Raw genomic sequence first — 15056 nt, 5'->3', positions numbered from 1 at the left:
AAGTTACGCCATTTGTGTTAGGGTTGTACAGGTAATGCCATTTGTGTGAGTGTTGTACAGGTAATGCCATTTGTGTTAGGGTTTGTAAAGGTAATACTATTTGTGTTAGGGTTGTACAGGCAATGCCATTAGTGTTAGGGTTGTACAGGTAATGCCATTTGTGTTAGGGTTGTACAGGTAATGCCATTTGTGTTAGGGTTGTACAGGTAATACTATTTGTGTTAGGGTTGTACAGGTAATGCCATTAGTGTAAGGGTTGTACAGGTAATGCCATTTGTGTTAGGGTTGTACAGGTAATGCCATTTGTGTTAGGGTTGTACAGGTAATGCCATTTGTGTTAGGGTTGTACAGGCAATGCCATTTGTGTTAGGGTTGTACAGGTAATGCCATTAGTGTTAGGGTTGTACAGGTAATGCCATTTGTGTTAGGGTTGTACAGGCAATGCCATTTGTGTTAGGGTTGTACAGGTAATGCCATTAGTGTTAGGGTTGTACAGGTAATGCCATTTGTGTTAGGGTTGTACAGGTAATGCCATTTGTGTTAGGGTTGTACAGGCAATGCCATTAGTGTGAGGGTTGTACAGGTAATACTATTTGTGTTAGGGTTGTACAGGTAATGCCATTTGTGTTAGGGTTGTACAGGTAATGCCATTTGTGTTAGGGTTGTACAGGTAATGCCATTTGTGTGAGGGTTGTACAGGTAATACTATTTGTGTTAGGGTTGTACAGGTAATGCCATTAGTGTTAGGGTTGTACAGGTAATGCCATTAGTGTTAGGGTTGTACAGGTAATGCCATTAGTGTTAGGGTTGTACAGGTAATGCCATTTGTGTTAGGGTTGTACAGGTAATGCCATTTGTGTTAGGGTTGTACAGGTAATGCCATTTGTGTGAGGGTTGTACAGGTAATGCCATTTGTGTGAGGGTTGTACAGGTAATGCCATTTGTGTTAGGGTTGTACAGGTAATGCCATTTGTGTTAGGGTTGTACAGGTAATGCCATTTGTGTGAGGGTTGTACAGGTAATACTATTTGTGTTAGGGTTGTACAGGTAATGCCATTAGTGTTAGGGTTGTACAGGTAATGCCATTAGTGTTAGGGTTGTACAGGTAATGCCATTTGTGTTAGGGTTGTACAGGTAATGCCATTTGTGTGAGGGTTGTACAGGTAATACTATTTGTGTTAGGGTTGTACAGGTAATGCCATTAGTGTTAGGGTTGTACAGGTAATGCCATTTGTGTGAGGGTTGTACAGGTAATGCCATTTGTGTTAGGGTTGTACAGGTAATGCCATTTGTGTGAGGGTTGTACAGGTAATACTATTTGTGTTAGGGTTGTACAGGTAATGCCATTTGTGTTAGGGTTGTACAGGTAATGCCATTAGTGTTAGGGTTGTACAGGTAATGCCATTCGTGTTAGGGCTGTACAGGTAATGCCATTAGTGTTAGGGTTGTACAGGTAATGCCATTTGTGTTAGGGTTTGTAAAGGTAATACTATTTGTGTTAGGGTTGTACAGGTAATGCCATTAGTGTTAGGGTTGTACAGGTAATGCCATTAGTGTTAGGGTTGTACAGGTAATACCATTTGTGTTAGGGTTGTACAGGTAATGCCATTAGTGTTAGGGTTGTACAGGTAATGCCATTTGTGTTAGGGTTTGTAAAGGTAATGCCATTAGTGTTAGGGTTGTACAGGTAATGCCATTTGTGTTAGGGTTGTACAGGCAATGCCATTTGTGTTAGGGTTGTACAGGTAATGCCATTTGTGTTAGGGTTGTACAGGCAATGCCATTTGTGTGAGGGTTGTACAGGTAATGCCATTAGTGTTAGGGTTGTACAGGTAATGCCATTAGTGTTAGGGTTGTACAGGCAATGCCATTTGTGTTAGGGTTGTACAGGTAATGCCATTAGTGTTAGGGTTGTACAGGTAATGCCATTAGTGTTAGGGTTGTACAGGTAATGCCATTAGTGTTAGGGTTGTACAGGTAATGCCATTAGAGTTAGGGTTGTACAGGTAATGCCATTTGTGTTAGGGTTGTACAGGTAATGCCATTTGTGTTAGGGTTGTACAGGTAATACTATTTGTGTTAGGGTTGTACAGGTAATGCCATTAGTGTTAGGGTTGTACAGGTAATGCCATTTGTGTTAGGGTTGTACAGGTAATGCCATTAGTGTTAGGGTTGTACAGGTAATGCCATTTGTGTTAGGGTTGTACAGGTAATGCCATTAGTGTTAGGGTTGTACAGGTAATGCCATTAGTGTTAGGGTTGTACAGGTAATGCCATTTGTGTTAGGTTTGTACAGGTAATGCCATTTGTGTTAGGGTTGTACAGGTCATGCCTTTTGTGTTAGGGTTGTACAGGTAATGTCATTTGTGTTAGGGTTTGTACAGGCAATGCCATATACTGTTTGGGCTGGGACAATTAATGCTATTTCTTTTCGGGCTGGAACAGGTTGACCTGGAAAACGAAAATACTACCTGTTTAAAACTGAATGAACGGAAATATAAATATTTTTTAAGCATTATCATAACACATTTAAAAGAGTATGTTAAGATTGTTCAGTTTGTGCTTTATTGAACATTTCAGCTTGAATATTCTTGAAAGCAACATAACACCGCTATCATTTGGAGTTGTTTATGGCATGACAAATCCTTTGTTTCAGGGAGGGTCGAGCTGCCCTGGTCACCTCCTTCGGCTGCTTCAAGTACATGGCTCTGTACAGCTTCATACAGTTCGTGTCTGTCCTCATCCTCTACACGGTCAGTCAGCAGTTAGCCAGCAGAGAGTGCTGTGTAGGGTTATGTCCCTTAGTCGAGTCAGTATGCAGTTGTCGTGGGTCCAAATCTCAGATTTGCCCCAGATATGATCCTTGGTCTGTGACCACCATACTTGGGCATTTGGGTTTCAGCAAATGTGTATAGTTTGTGATTGTCATAAAGAGTTTTCCTCCCACACTAAGAGACACTCATGTTAAAAAAAAAGCATTAGACCACTATGTTAAACTTTCCTTATCAAATGTCATGTGAGGAATGTTATGCAGGCAAGTATATATTTAGATAGATAGATAGATAGATAGATAGATAGATAGATAGAGAGACTGATAGATATGCAATGATAAACCAAAAGTTATAAACTTGATTTAGTGTTGGCCAGTTTGTGACAGTTTAATGTTTTTTTTCAGTTTGGTGCCAACCTGTCTGACTTCGAGTTCCTGTACATCGACCTGGTCATAACAACCACCATTGCTGTCTTGAGTAAGTTCCTACTGCACAAACACCTGGACATTCCATGGTAGAATTGGTCCCCAGTAGCCCTGGCTTGTCCTGAGTAAGTTCCTACTGCACAAACACCTGGACTTTCCATAGTAGAATTGGTCCCCAGCAACCCAGGTCTGTCTGAACTGAGGACGAGGTGGTCATGTGTGATATGGTTGTACCCTGTGAGGTGTGCATCCTGCACAGGATACACAGGTACACCGGCCCCTACCAAGAGCTGGTCAGGACCGCCGCTCGATGTTGTGATGCTTGTTTCAGTGGGGTACACCGGCCCCTACCACAAGCTGGTCAGGACCGCCGCTCAATGTTGTGATGCTTGTTTCAGTGGGGTACACCGGCCCCTACCACAAGCTGGTCAGGACCGCCGCTCAATGTTGTGATGCTTGTTTCAGTGGGGTACACCGGCCCCTACTACAAGCTGGTCAGGACCACACTACTATGTTGTGATGCTTGTTTCAGTGGGGTACACCGGCCCCTACCACAAGCTGGTCAGGACCATCACTCAATGTTGTGATGCTTGTTTCAGTGGGGTACACCGGCCCCTACCACAAGCTGGTCAGGACAGCCGCTCTATGTTGTGATGCTTGTTTCAGTGGGGTACACCTGCCCCTACTACAAGCTGGTCAGGACCGCCGCTCAATGTTGTGATGCTTGTTTCAGTAGGGTACACCGGCCTCTACCACAAGCTGGTCAGGACCACCACTCAATGTTGTGATGCTTGTTTCAGTAGGGTACACCGGTTCCTACCAAGAGCTGGTCAGGACCGCCGCTCAATGTTGTGATGCTTGTTTCAGTGGGGTACACCGGCCCCTACCACAAGAAGCTGGTCAGGACCGCCGCTCAATGTTGTGATGCTTGTTTCAGTGGGGTACACCTGCCCCTACCACAAGCTGGTCAGGACCATCACTCAATGTTGTGATGCTTGTTTCAGTGGGGTACACCGGCCTCTACCACAAACTGGTCAGGACCACCACTCAATGTTGTGATGCTTGTTTCAGTGGGGTACACCGGCCTCTACCACAAACTGGTCAGGACCATCACTCAATGTTGTGATGCTTGTTTCAGTGGGGTACACCGGCCCCTACCACAAGCTGGTCAGGACCATCACTCAATGTTGTGATGCTTGTTTCAGTGGGGTACACCGGCCTCTACCACAAGCTGGTCAGGACCGCCGCTCAATGTTGTGATGCTTGTTTCAGTAGGGTACACCGGCCCCTACCACAAGCTGGTCAGGACCATCACTCAATGTTGTGATGCTTGTTTCAGTGGGGTACACCGGCCCCTACCACAAGCTGGTCAGGATCGCCGCTCAATGTTGTGATGCTTGTTTCAGTGGGGTACACCGGCCTCTACCACAAGCTGGTCAGGACCGCCGCTCGATGTTGTGATGCTTGTTTCAGTAGGGTACACCGGTTCCTACCAAGAGCTGGTCAGGACCGCCGCTCAATGTTGTGATGCTTGTTTCAGTAGGGTACACCGGTTCCTACCAAGAGCTGGTCAGGACCGCCGCTCAATGTTGTGATGCTTGTTTCAGTGGGGTACACCTGCCCCTACCACAAGCTGGTCAGGACCACCACTCAATGTTGTGATGCTTGTTTCAGTGGGGTACACCTGCCCCTACTACAAGCTGGTCAGGACCACCACTCAATGTTGTGATGCTTGTTTCAGTGGGGTACACCGGCCCCTACCACAAGCTGGTCAGGAAGAAGCCGCCTGGGAGTCTGGTCAAGGTGTCCAACCTGCTGTCCATCATCATGCAAGTGTTGCTAGTCGGAGGCATGCAAGTTTCAGCATACTTTTATCTCCGATCTCAGTCTTGGTGAGTGCCCTATCATAAAATTATCCTATGTAAACAAAATATCCTCAGATAATGTATTTCACATGCAAAATAAACTCTACATATGATATATATCACAATACTTACCACTAGGTATATATCACAATACTTACCTCTACATATGATATATATCACAATACTTGCCTCCAGATATGATCATGGTGATATGTATCACAATACTTGCCTCTGGATATAATATATATCACAATACTTACCTCCAGATATGATATTTATCACAATACTTACCTCTGGATATACTTTAAATCATGAAATTAACACGGGCATGAATTAAATGTGAGAGGTCTTTGTTCGCATTTATTAAACTTCGCATTTATGTCATCAAAATGACCATCAAGAATAAGACAGCCTCACTGTACACTTTGGATAGCGAAAATGGCAACTTGAATATAAACACAAACACAGTTTATTGAGCAGCAGTTGTAACAAGTATATAACAAAGTCATTCAAAGAATAAAAATTACACAATGGGCATCCGGTGAGTTAAAATTATCACAGCTGGGGTCAAGAGTTCTACCCACTCATGTCAAACAAGGCATCATTGGCCACTCCAATCAGTGAACTGTTATTTTATTAAGTTATACCAAGGTTCCATCCGTCCATCCGTCCATCCGTCCCAATACTTTGTCCGCGCAAATTTCTCTTAAACTATTCAGTGGATTCATCTCAAACTTAGTACATATAATCTGTGTCATATGGAGGGGTGCAGGCAAAAGAAAATAATTGATTTTATAAATTTTCCAATTTTTTATGAATTTTTCAAACCCTAACCCTATCCATTATTATCCCCCGCCGCGCGAAAGCGCGAAGCGGGGGATATAGTATTCACGACCGTCCGTACGTACGTCCGTACGTCCCACCTGTTTGTTGCCGCGATATCTCAAGAACTAAACACTGGATTGTCTTCATATTTGGAACTATGGTGTATATACAGACTCCGCGGACACCAGTCGGTTTTGGTGACCTTGATCCCATTTTCAAGGTCACAGCAGACAAATCTGCTTTTAGAGTTGGAAAACGGTGTTGCCGCGATATCTCAAGAACTAAACACTGGATTGTCTTCATATTTGGAACTATGGTGTATATACAGACACCGCAGACACCAGTTGGTTTTGGTGACCTTGACCCCATTTTCAAGGTCACAGCAGGCAAATCTGCTTTTGGAGTTAGAAAACGGTGTTGCCGCGATATCTCAAGAACTAATCGCTGGATTGTCTTCATATTTGGAACTATAGTGTATATACAGACACCGCATACACCTGTCAGATTGGTGACCTTGACCCCATTTTCAAGGTCACAGCAGGCAAATCTGTTTTTGGAGTTGGAAAACGGTGTTGCCACAATATCTCAAGAACTAATCGCTGGATTGTCTTCATATTTGGTACTATGGTGTACAGGCGGGGGATATTTCGTCACTCTGTGACAAATACTTGTTTAATTTGAAACTAGTGACACACTAGGCGGGTCGGGGGTATTGGTGAGCCACGCTCACTTTTGCCCTTGTTGCCTTTGAACTTCCTTCATGCTAATCAACAGAATAAACATATAAACTGTGTCTTGTTGTTAGGAAATCACTGTTTATTGTTATTACGGAAGTGCTTTACTCAGTGCTAATAAGCGGCACTATTTGCTGTTTGATTGGATTAAGGTAAGGATATCATTCCACTGGTGATGGGGTGGAGGGAGTCGCATTGATTTTGAGTCTCATTTGTGGCTAGGAGCCAGCAGTCGTATTTATTTGGAGACGCATTAATTTCAAGATTTACAGTATATCACAACACTACCTCTCAATATGATATATATGTCAATATTACTGTTGATTAATAATTATGCTGCTGGTTCCAAATAATATTTCCAGACAGCAAACTGACAATTAGACCTGTTTCCCTGAATACCTCAAGTTGCACCCAAAGTGGAAGTATTGGTATATTGTTCTTGTGATTTAGGTATGAAGAACCCCCTCCCAGCAAGGATCTGGAGAATGTGCACTCCTGGGAGTCTACTGTGATATTCCTGGTGTCGTCGTACATGTACATATCAGTTGCGTTCTGCTTCTCGAAGGGACCACCGTTCAGAAAGCCTATCTACACTAACTGTAAGTTGACCATGATGCATGCCCCTGTTTCAGGACCTGGGAGGAAGGGACCACAGTGCATCATGCTTGTTGTCAGAGGTTGAATAATATTTGAGTATCAGGCATGTGACTACATATCGATATATTTTTTTTTCCAACATGATACAATACTGTAGCCAACAATTTTTTAGCAAAATAGCTAAACAAAGAATATGATATTAAAGCTGTTGCCTCACGAAAACAAAAATAATTTTTTTGAATGTGCTAAGTTATGTCTTTTTCTAAGAACCGTCAAAGTTTCCAGTGCTTGGTATTGTGTATTGAAATATTGAGAAAGTATGTTTGTGAAATGATCGCAAAAGATGAGTGGGTTTGTTTGAATAAACATCTTTATACATATTATTTACAATGTCAAAGTCATTTATTTTTCTAATTTCAGTTGTTGAATATTTGTCAGTCGATCCAAATTTCTTCCCATGGAAGTCTTTGAAGAAATAATACCTATGTAATGAGACTCAATTAAAATGAATTGGTGGTCAGACTGTATGACTTAATGCTTGTTAATGTACCCCAGTGTTCTTGACCATTGCTCATTCTTTCAGTTATTGGTTTGGTCGGTCCAGATGAAGATTGAAATATTGCTGACAGTGGCATTAAACAACATTCACTCACTCATTCACTGTACCTTGCTGTGCAGACGATAATGGTTCCAGCAAATATTGAAACTTGTACATGTGATTTATTTCAGATCCGTTCCTGATTTCTATGATGTTTTTGTTTGGGTTCTCCACGTTTCTGCTGTTGCTGCCACTCCCTGAAATAGAACACTTTCTGGAGGTGAGCACAACTAAACAAGCCTGTATTTTATTATTCATTATTATTCATTTTTTCCCCTTTGGGATAAGAAGAGGTCCACATTGACCTCTTTTGGTTGTACAAGGCAGCTTAATGGATCAGGTGGTGATCATTGCTGATAATATCAATCACTGGATTGTCTGGTCCAGATTCAATTAATTACAGACTGCTAAGAATCAAACAAAGCTTCATTTTGTATATTGTCTTTTTTTTAAAAAGTGACCTGCAGTAAAAGTATCAGCTCCATAGAGGTGATTTTAATGAGATTGCTCACCCTCACAAAGAAAGGTATCAAATTAGAATAAAAGATGTGATTTGAATAAGATTGCTCACCCTCACAAAGAAAGGTATCAAATTAGAATAAAAGATGTGATTTGAATGAGATTGCTCACCCTCACAAAGAAAGGTATCAAATTAGAATAAAAGATGTGATTTGAATAAGATTGCTCACCCTCACAAAGAAAGGTATCAAATTAGAATAAAAGATGTGATTTGAATAAGATTGCTCACCCTCGCAAAGAAAGGTATCAAATTAGAATAAAAGATGTGCATTGAATAAGATTGCTCACCCTCACAAAGAAAGGTATCAAATTAGAATACAAGATATGACTTGAATATGATTGCTCACCCCCACAAAAAGAGGTATCAAATTAGAATAAAAGATGTGACTTGAATATGAAAGCTCACCCCCACAAAAAGAGGAATCAAATTAGAAAAAAAGATGTGATTTGAATAAGATTGCTCACCCTCACAAAGAGAGGTATCAAATTAGAATACGAGATGTGATTTGAAAAAGATTGCTCACCGTCGCAAAGAAAGGTATCAAATTAGAATACGAGATGAGATTGCTCACCCACTATCTTGGTCGTATCATCTCATCATGCACCTTATGTTTTCAGATGAAGGAACTCCACGAGAAATCAATTACATTCCGTCTGTACCTGTTTGGTTTCGCTGTAGCGTTTGCTATCATGTCAAGCTTCATGGAGGTAGGTCTGCTGGGTGTTGAGGTAACTACTGGGCTGTGACCAGGTGATTCAACACTATGGTCCACACCTTCATGCTGACTTGCTTTTTGAAAGGAATTCATTTTCATTACCTGCAATAGAATGTACCAGTGTTTCTGCAAAGAAAGAAGACACTGAAATATCCCCGTTTAACCAAAAAACAAGTGTTAATGATTTAGTGTGATTGAAATTTGTGTTTCAAAGTGGTGGTTCTGAATAATTTTAGTAATCAAAGATTGATTAGAAGGTTCAAATGACCAAGCAATCAAACGCAGTATTCCATAAATGAACACAAACCATATTTTGATCAATTTAATGTAAACAATATAAAGTGAAATTTTGAATACAAGTAATAAAATAGATTTAAAAACAAAAGCATACATTATGTACACAAAAAAAGAAAATAAGGTACTATTAAAACTCAACTCACTCACTCACTCTTTGTTTCAGTATATGATAGTGGATAGCAGCATGTTGAAACCATGCTACAAGGCCATAAAAAAAAGAGGTCCACAGAACAGGTATAAAGTTGTCGAGAATGAAATCAAGAACTCGGATTGGCCACCTGTGGGTCAGGTGACTTTCCCCACAACCAATGCAATCCATGTCAGCGACATCCATGTTGAGATGAATTCTCAAAGTGCAATACACTAACTCTCTCTGGCTGGAAACTTAACTTCAAACAATATGTTTTTTTATGAAAGTTTACTGAAATGTGAGATTATGAAAATATTTTGTAACAACACAAGGCAGTGTCATGACAAAATGTTTAAACATGTATGATGTATCTGTGACGCAGAAAACAGATTGTTTTCGTATTGATTATTTTTCAGAATTGGTTACCATGGATACACATGGAAATCATAGTATTATTTTGACAGATGTACAGATATTTTCATATCAACCACAGTGATACATTTTATGTTTTGTTTTCACATGATCCCGTTGAGGATGGTTTACCCGAATGGTGAACGATCTCTTTTGATTATGTCTTTGTATGCTTGGATTATTTGAGGTGATGAGCTTATGCAACATGTCTGGGAACATGCATTATTCGCCATATGTTTCTTCACCAACGACCAGCAATAAACATACTTTCATTCATTTTTTAGTCAGGCAAAACATTTCAATTTCGTGAAGAAAACAAATCTGTCTAAATTCTTCATAATTTTTACTTACATAATGGTGGATGATCTCAAATTTTGATGTTATTGTAGGCTTTGATTATTTGAGGTAGTGAACTAATACAATATATTGGGTAACATATGATGCACCACAAAACATTATCAGATGGTCGTACTGAGCTGGATGCTTATTCTCTAACTCACGGGGCAGTTGGTTAGCCCAGTGGTTAAAACGTTCGCTCGTCATGCCGAAGACCCAGGTTCGATTCCTGACATGGGTACAATGTGTGAAGCCCATTTCTAGTGTCCCTCACCGTGATATTGCTGGAATATTGCTAAAAGCGGTGTAAAACCATACTCACTCACTCTAACTCACTGCTGTGATGAGAGACCATCGGGGAACCTACCTACAAGCTACAAGCAATTGCCAGAGATAATTCTAGGGTGGGGCCTTGTGCTTTTAGCCTCTAAATTTTTAAAAAGGCCCACACTTTCAAATAAAATGGGGCATTTTAGCATTGTGCTGTATTGGCAAGTGTGGGTGTACCTCTGGAATATTTGAAAATTTCAGATTAAGGGCCCATGTTAGAAAATTACTAGAGTGAACCCTGAATTACTGATTATTGTTCCCAAATGAAAGAATATTGTAGTCCCCATGCCTTTGGCAATAAGGGATAGATCTTTTAATGTAGGGGGTGGGGGGGTGGGGGTTACACCAAATATGTTGCATGTATATTTTATTATTCTTTGGATAATTCTTGTGACGTCCTGAACTATGAATGATGTGGCATCGTATTACTGTCTACCATGTTGCAGTCGGACTGTAGGAGGTGTTTGGATATGCATAGCCATGTGTAATAAATCAGAAAGTAATTTCACTTGATCTTTCTATCATTAATGGCAATATTATGCTATAACAAACAATTGCTGGTTTTGGATCTATGATTATTGACAAATGGATGTTATGGTATACATATATCTAACCATGTACAGAATACTACATTGTATATAGGAGTCACACACTCAGTTCCGGGTAGTTTGCATGGTAACAGGTGATGTTCCACCAGTTTGATATTACATCGTGTCCATATATATAAATGAGAGTCCCTCCTTTTACACTTGGTCTCAGAGGTTCTTGGTTCCTTATGCTGGTAATGGTATCAGCATATGGAACTTGTATAAAAGTGGCATAATCCAGGAGTGGCCTAGTCATCTAATTTACTGTTGCTTCCCTTACACATGCCAGGATCCTATAATTGTGGGTTCAAATCCCAGATTCCCCATGATTATGATTCTTGGTTTGTTAGAACCATATCTTGTCACAAAAGTGGTAAACATCGGAGACCTGCATCACTTCAGGATTTTCTCCCACATTGAGCTGACATACAGTGGGGTACCAGAAATAGGCCGCCTCAGACCCAGCTCACTGACACAAGAGATAGATTGTCCAAAGATTATCAGTACATATACAGTAAACAACGGCTATAACGAACACGCTTATAACGAACTAACTGATATAACGAACTAACTTTTTAGTCCCGACTATATGCTGTAGTTATGCTGTATATATGCTTATAACGAATTACGGTTATAACGAACTAAAATTAGTAGTCCCTTTGAGTTCGTTATAACCGTAGTTTACTGTATGTACAATCAATACCAACAAAAAACAAACAGATGTTTCACATAAAAAGGTTATTCCATTTTCAAAGGGTTTTTTACATGTACACTAAGACATCAGGTTACTTTTTCACAGAAAACACAATATATTCTATGCATGTTAATTTAGGTTGAGATACTTCATCTACACACTTAATAGTTATTCTGCACACATTATTGCCAAAGGTAAGTTGTTCTCTGTACATCAGCATGTGATAGTCCCATAATAGGGATATGTCAGTAACACCACAAGATGTATCAAAAGGTAAACAGTTTATCAACAAGTACAGAGTTTTTTCCCAACACCATAGGATATGGGGCCTAAAACTTGGAGACAAGATATCCAAGAGGTGGCCCCTCTCTAAAGATCACATACCAGAATTATTGTGTTGAAAGTATTATAATGTTTGTTGTCTGTGTCATCAGAACAAAACCATTGACAGATTTATGAAAGGTGATTACTTTGAATGTCATTGTGATAAGAATATTTTTAATAATAAATACATAATTATTTGAAATAAGATGTCATGTGTTTTGACATGTACAAAGGGTGATAACACCAGTATTTTGTTATTATAAGGGGCTTGGGGGCCCATTCCACGAAGATATCTTCGCACTGAGACAGCCATAACTCCCATAGTTTAGCATAGAATTAGGACAATCGTAGCACCAAGATGGCTCGGTGAAACAGGTCGCTGGCTGTTATTTCCAGTCCTTGAGTCGAGATCCAGCACTGGAGATATGCGCTGTTGGTATTTATGTGAAAGAAAACTGTTATAACCAATGTAGAGAGGGATGAAACATTATTGGTTTTTTTCATTGTACATTGTGTTTTTCTTTTGTAATCAATCTCCTTAAAATCAGATCTTTACTCAACTGTGATACCTCTCTGGGTTAGAGTCCGAGGAGAACTGCATAGGAGGTTGTGTTAGGTTGTGTAAGGTGGTCTTCTGAGCGACCTTGACCACCCAAATGATCGATGAGTGTTTTTTTTTAGCCAATTAAATGTCAGCTTTCTAAAACGATTTGGCTACCTTCTTTTAACCCTTGGATATGAAATTTAGATTTTGACAACAGAAATCCTGTGCGGGACAAAAATATTCCTTTCTTTTGGATGTAGATGACATGGAACCCCGAAATGCCAGGGTGCGTAAAATAGTAACAGCAATATTATGGTGCAGTCTCTATCATGGACATTCAGGAAAAGTTGTTTTAGCTCGTCAGTTGTACTGGAAAAAAATGCTCACACACGCATTCTGAGAATTTAGAAGCTTCAACGCTGATTGGAAAGTTCAGCTGACACGATGATGGAGATGCCATCAGATCTTCAGGTGAGAGAGGTATCGGAGTAGAAAATCTGATTTTAATGAGATTGTATTGTAATTGGCTGTTCTGATATGGGGATATTGGGTAGATTAGTGTGTTAGACTGTCTCACTGGTTGGTCCTGGTTAGAAGACTGGTGATCTCTACCATGTATAAAGAAAAGGAAATATGATGGTAAAGAAACAGTTCCTAATTATGACTGCATAATGATATAAATTTGTAGTAAAAAGAAGAAATTGTTGTTGGGAATATTTTTGAGAATTGTTTAAATTTCTAGAATATGTATGTAATAGTGGCAAAGTACCCATTTTGACATTCTTTGCATTGTGCAGATGGGATTTTCCACTACTAAATATTTTGTTTTCTTTTGCACCAAATTTGCCAAAGCTTACTTAAAAAGACAGTTTAGTTTGAAGTCTTCTGCAGATGTTTTTTACCCACAATGGATACTTGTCCTTATTTTCATTGGAATCAAATTGCCAAAATAGTTTGACATGAAATATCACAAAAATATTATGATTTCAATCGTAAAAGAACTGTCCATATTTTCTAGACCTCCACAAAGTTGAGTACTTTGACATAATGCTCAAGAAGGGTTCATTTCATGTTGCCCACACAGAACAAGAGGCCAATTACGGATTTATTGTTCCCTTAGGCTGTATGCAAAAGAAAATGTTTCTTAGGCACAGCTTTCTCACAATTTGAGGGGCAGTCGGGTAGCCTTGTGGTTAAAGCGTTCGCTCATCATGAGGAAGACCCGGGTTTGATTCCCAGCATGGGTACAATGTGTGAAGCCCATTTCTGGTGTTCCCCGGCAGGATATTGCTGGAATATTGCTAAAAGTGGCGTAAAACTCACTCACTCAAAATTTGGACAAGTTGGATTTTTAAAATAAACAATTATTTAAAGAATGGTTGTAAGTGGTGTGAAGTTTGAAAAAAAAAAAATATTATTGGCAATAACTTAATTAGACAGACACACCAATGCCCAAGAAACAAAACATGCTTGCTCAGGCAATTATTTTACATTATTCTCTTTAGTTTATCCGTGTGTATGATTTGCTGTTCTATAGACAGCTGGACTTCGTTGCCATGACAACTAAAGAAACACCAATTATGATAGTAGCCCTTTCATCATCATTATTTACCAGTATTCAAAGGCAATCGTTGAAATTAACAGATCAATATTTTCAAAAATTTTATATAAAAAATAATATTGTATATATTTTGCTTGTTTTTGTGTCATGTATAATATCTTGATAAAAACCTACATATTTTTGTATCTGTGATTTTAGAGGGGTTCACATTGTGTGGTCATGCAAATGAGGTGGATGTATCCTTGTGCCTTATACCTTATGATAAGGATAGACCAATTGTGATCTTGTTTTGTCAGCTTACAGGAGGCCAGAGGGAAGGTTTTCACTTCAACATGTTATGATCCGTAAAACAGATTAAAATATCCTCAGAAACTATTTGAATTTTGGCTATTATTGTAAGTGAATTGAAAACATATTTTTCAAACCATCAATTTCAGTTGTTAAAGGACAAATGGTTGGGATCTGAAATAATGCCTTTTATTTTTTATAATTTGGTAAACAAAATGTTTGGCTTAAGATTTATAGAAGGTGGTCGAAAAAAATAAAATGATTATTTTCAACTTCCGGATTAGTACTGCAAGTTTTTATATAAAGTAAAGTGAGCGTTTTTTCATTTGTATTTTTGTTTCAATTTTTATTTAAAGAAATTATTTTGCCTCCTGCCCCTTTGGTCAAATATTAACAAGTAAAATTTGTAAAACAAGTGATAACATTAGTCTGGTCAAATTGTCCTAAAACAACTAGTCCTTCTGCTGATTCTTCTGGGACGAACCATTAGTGTTATGGTTTGTT

General features: G+C 39.4%; 1 protein-coding gene across 13 annotated transcripts in view; it reads left to right on the top strand.

Moving 5' to 3' along the window:
• The window catches only part of LOC124116911 (polyamine-transporting ATPase 13A3-like), an 81835-nt gene extending 70955 nt beyond the window's left edge, over positions 1–10880 (top strand). For 12 of the 13 annotated variants that reach the window (XM_046478536.2, XM_046478534.2, XM_046478533.2 and 9 more), the window contains 7 exons: positions 2657–2753; positions 3176–3248; positions 4938–5088; positions 7071–7219; positions 7947–8035; positions 8953–9042; positions 9511–10880. In XM_046478536.2, the coding sequence (XP_046334492.2) occupies positions 2657–2753; positions 3176–3248; positions 4938–5088; positions 7071–7219; positions 7947–8035; positions 8953–9042; positions 9511–9714 (853 nt within the window). In that variant the 3' untranslated portion in view covers positions 9715–10880. Of the gene's footprint in view, positions 1–2656; positions 2754–3175; positions 3249–3527; positions 3665–4937; positions 5089–7070; positions 7220–7946; positions 8036–8952; positions 9043–9510 lie in introns of those variants that run through there. The other variant, XM_048394082.1, reaches the window with a different exon arrangement.
• Positions 10881–15056: the final 4176 nt, after the last annotated feature.

Source organism: Haliotis rufescens, unplaced genomic scaffold (assembly GCF_023055435.1).
Source record: "Haliotis rufescens isolate VD_foot unplaced genomic scaffold, xgHalRufe1.0.p SCAF_13, whole genome shotgun sequence".
NCBI classification, from domain to species: Eukaryota; Metazoa; Mollusca; class Gastropoda; order Lepetellida; family Haliotidae; genus Haliotis; species Haliotis rufescens.
Note: the sequence above shows the minus strand (reverse complement) of the source record. Positions and strands in the feature narration are given on the sequence as shown.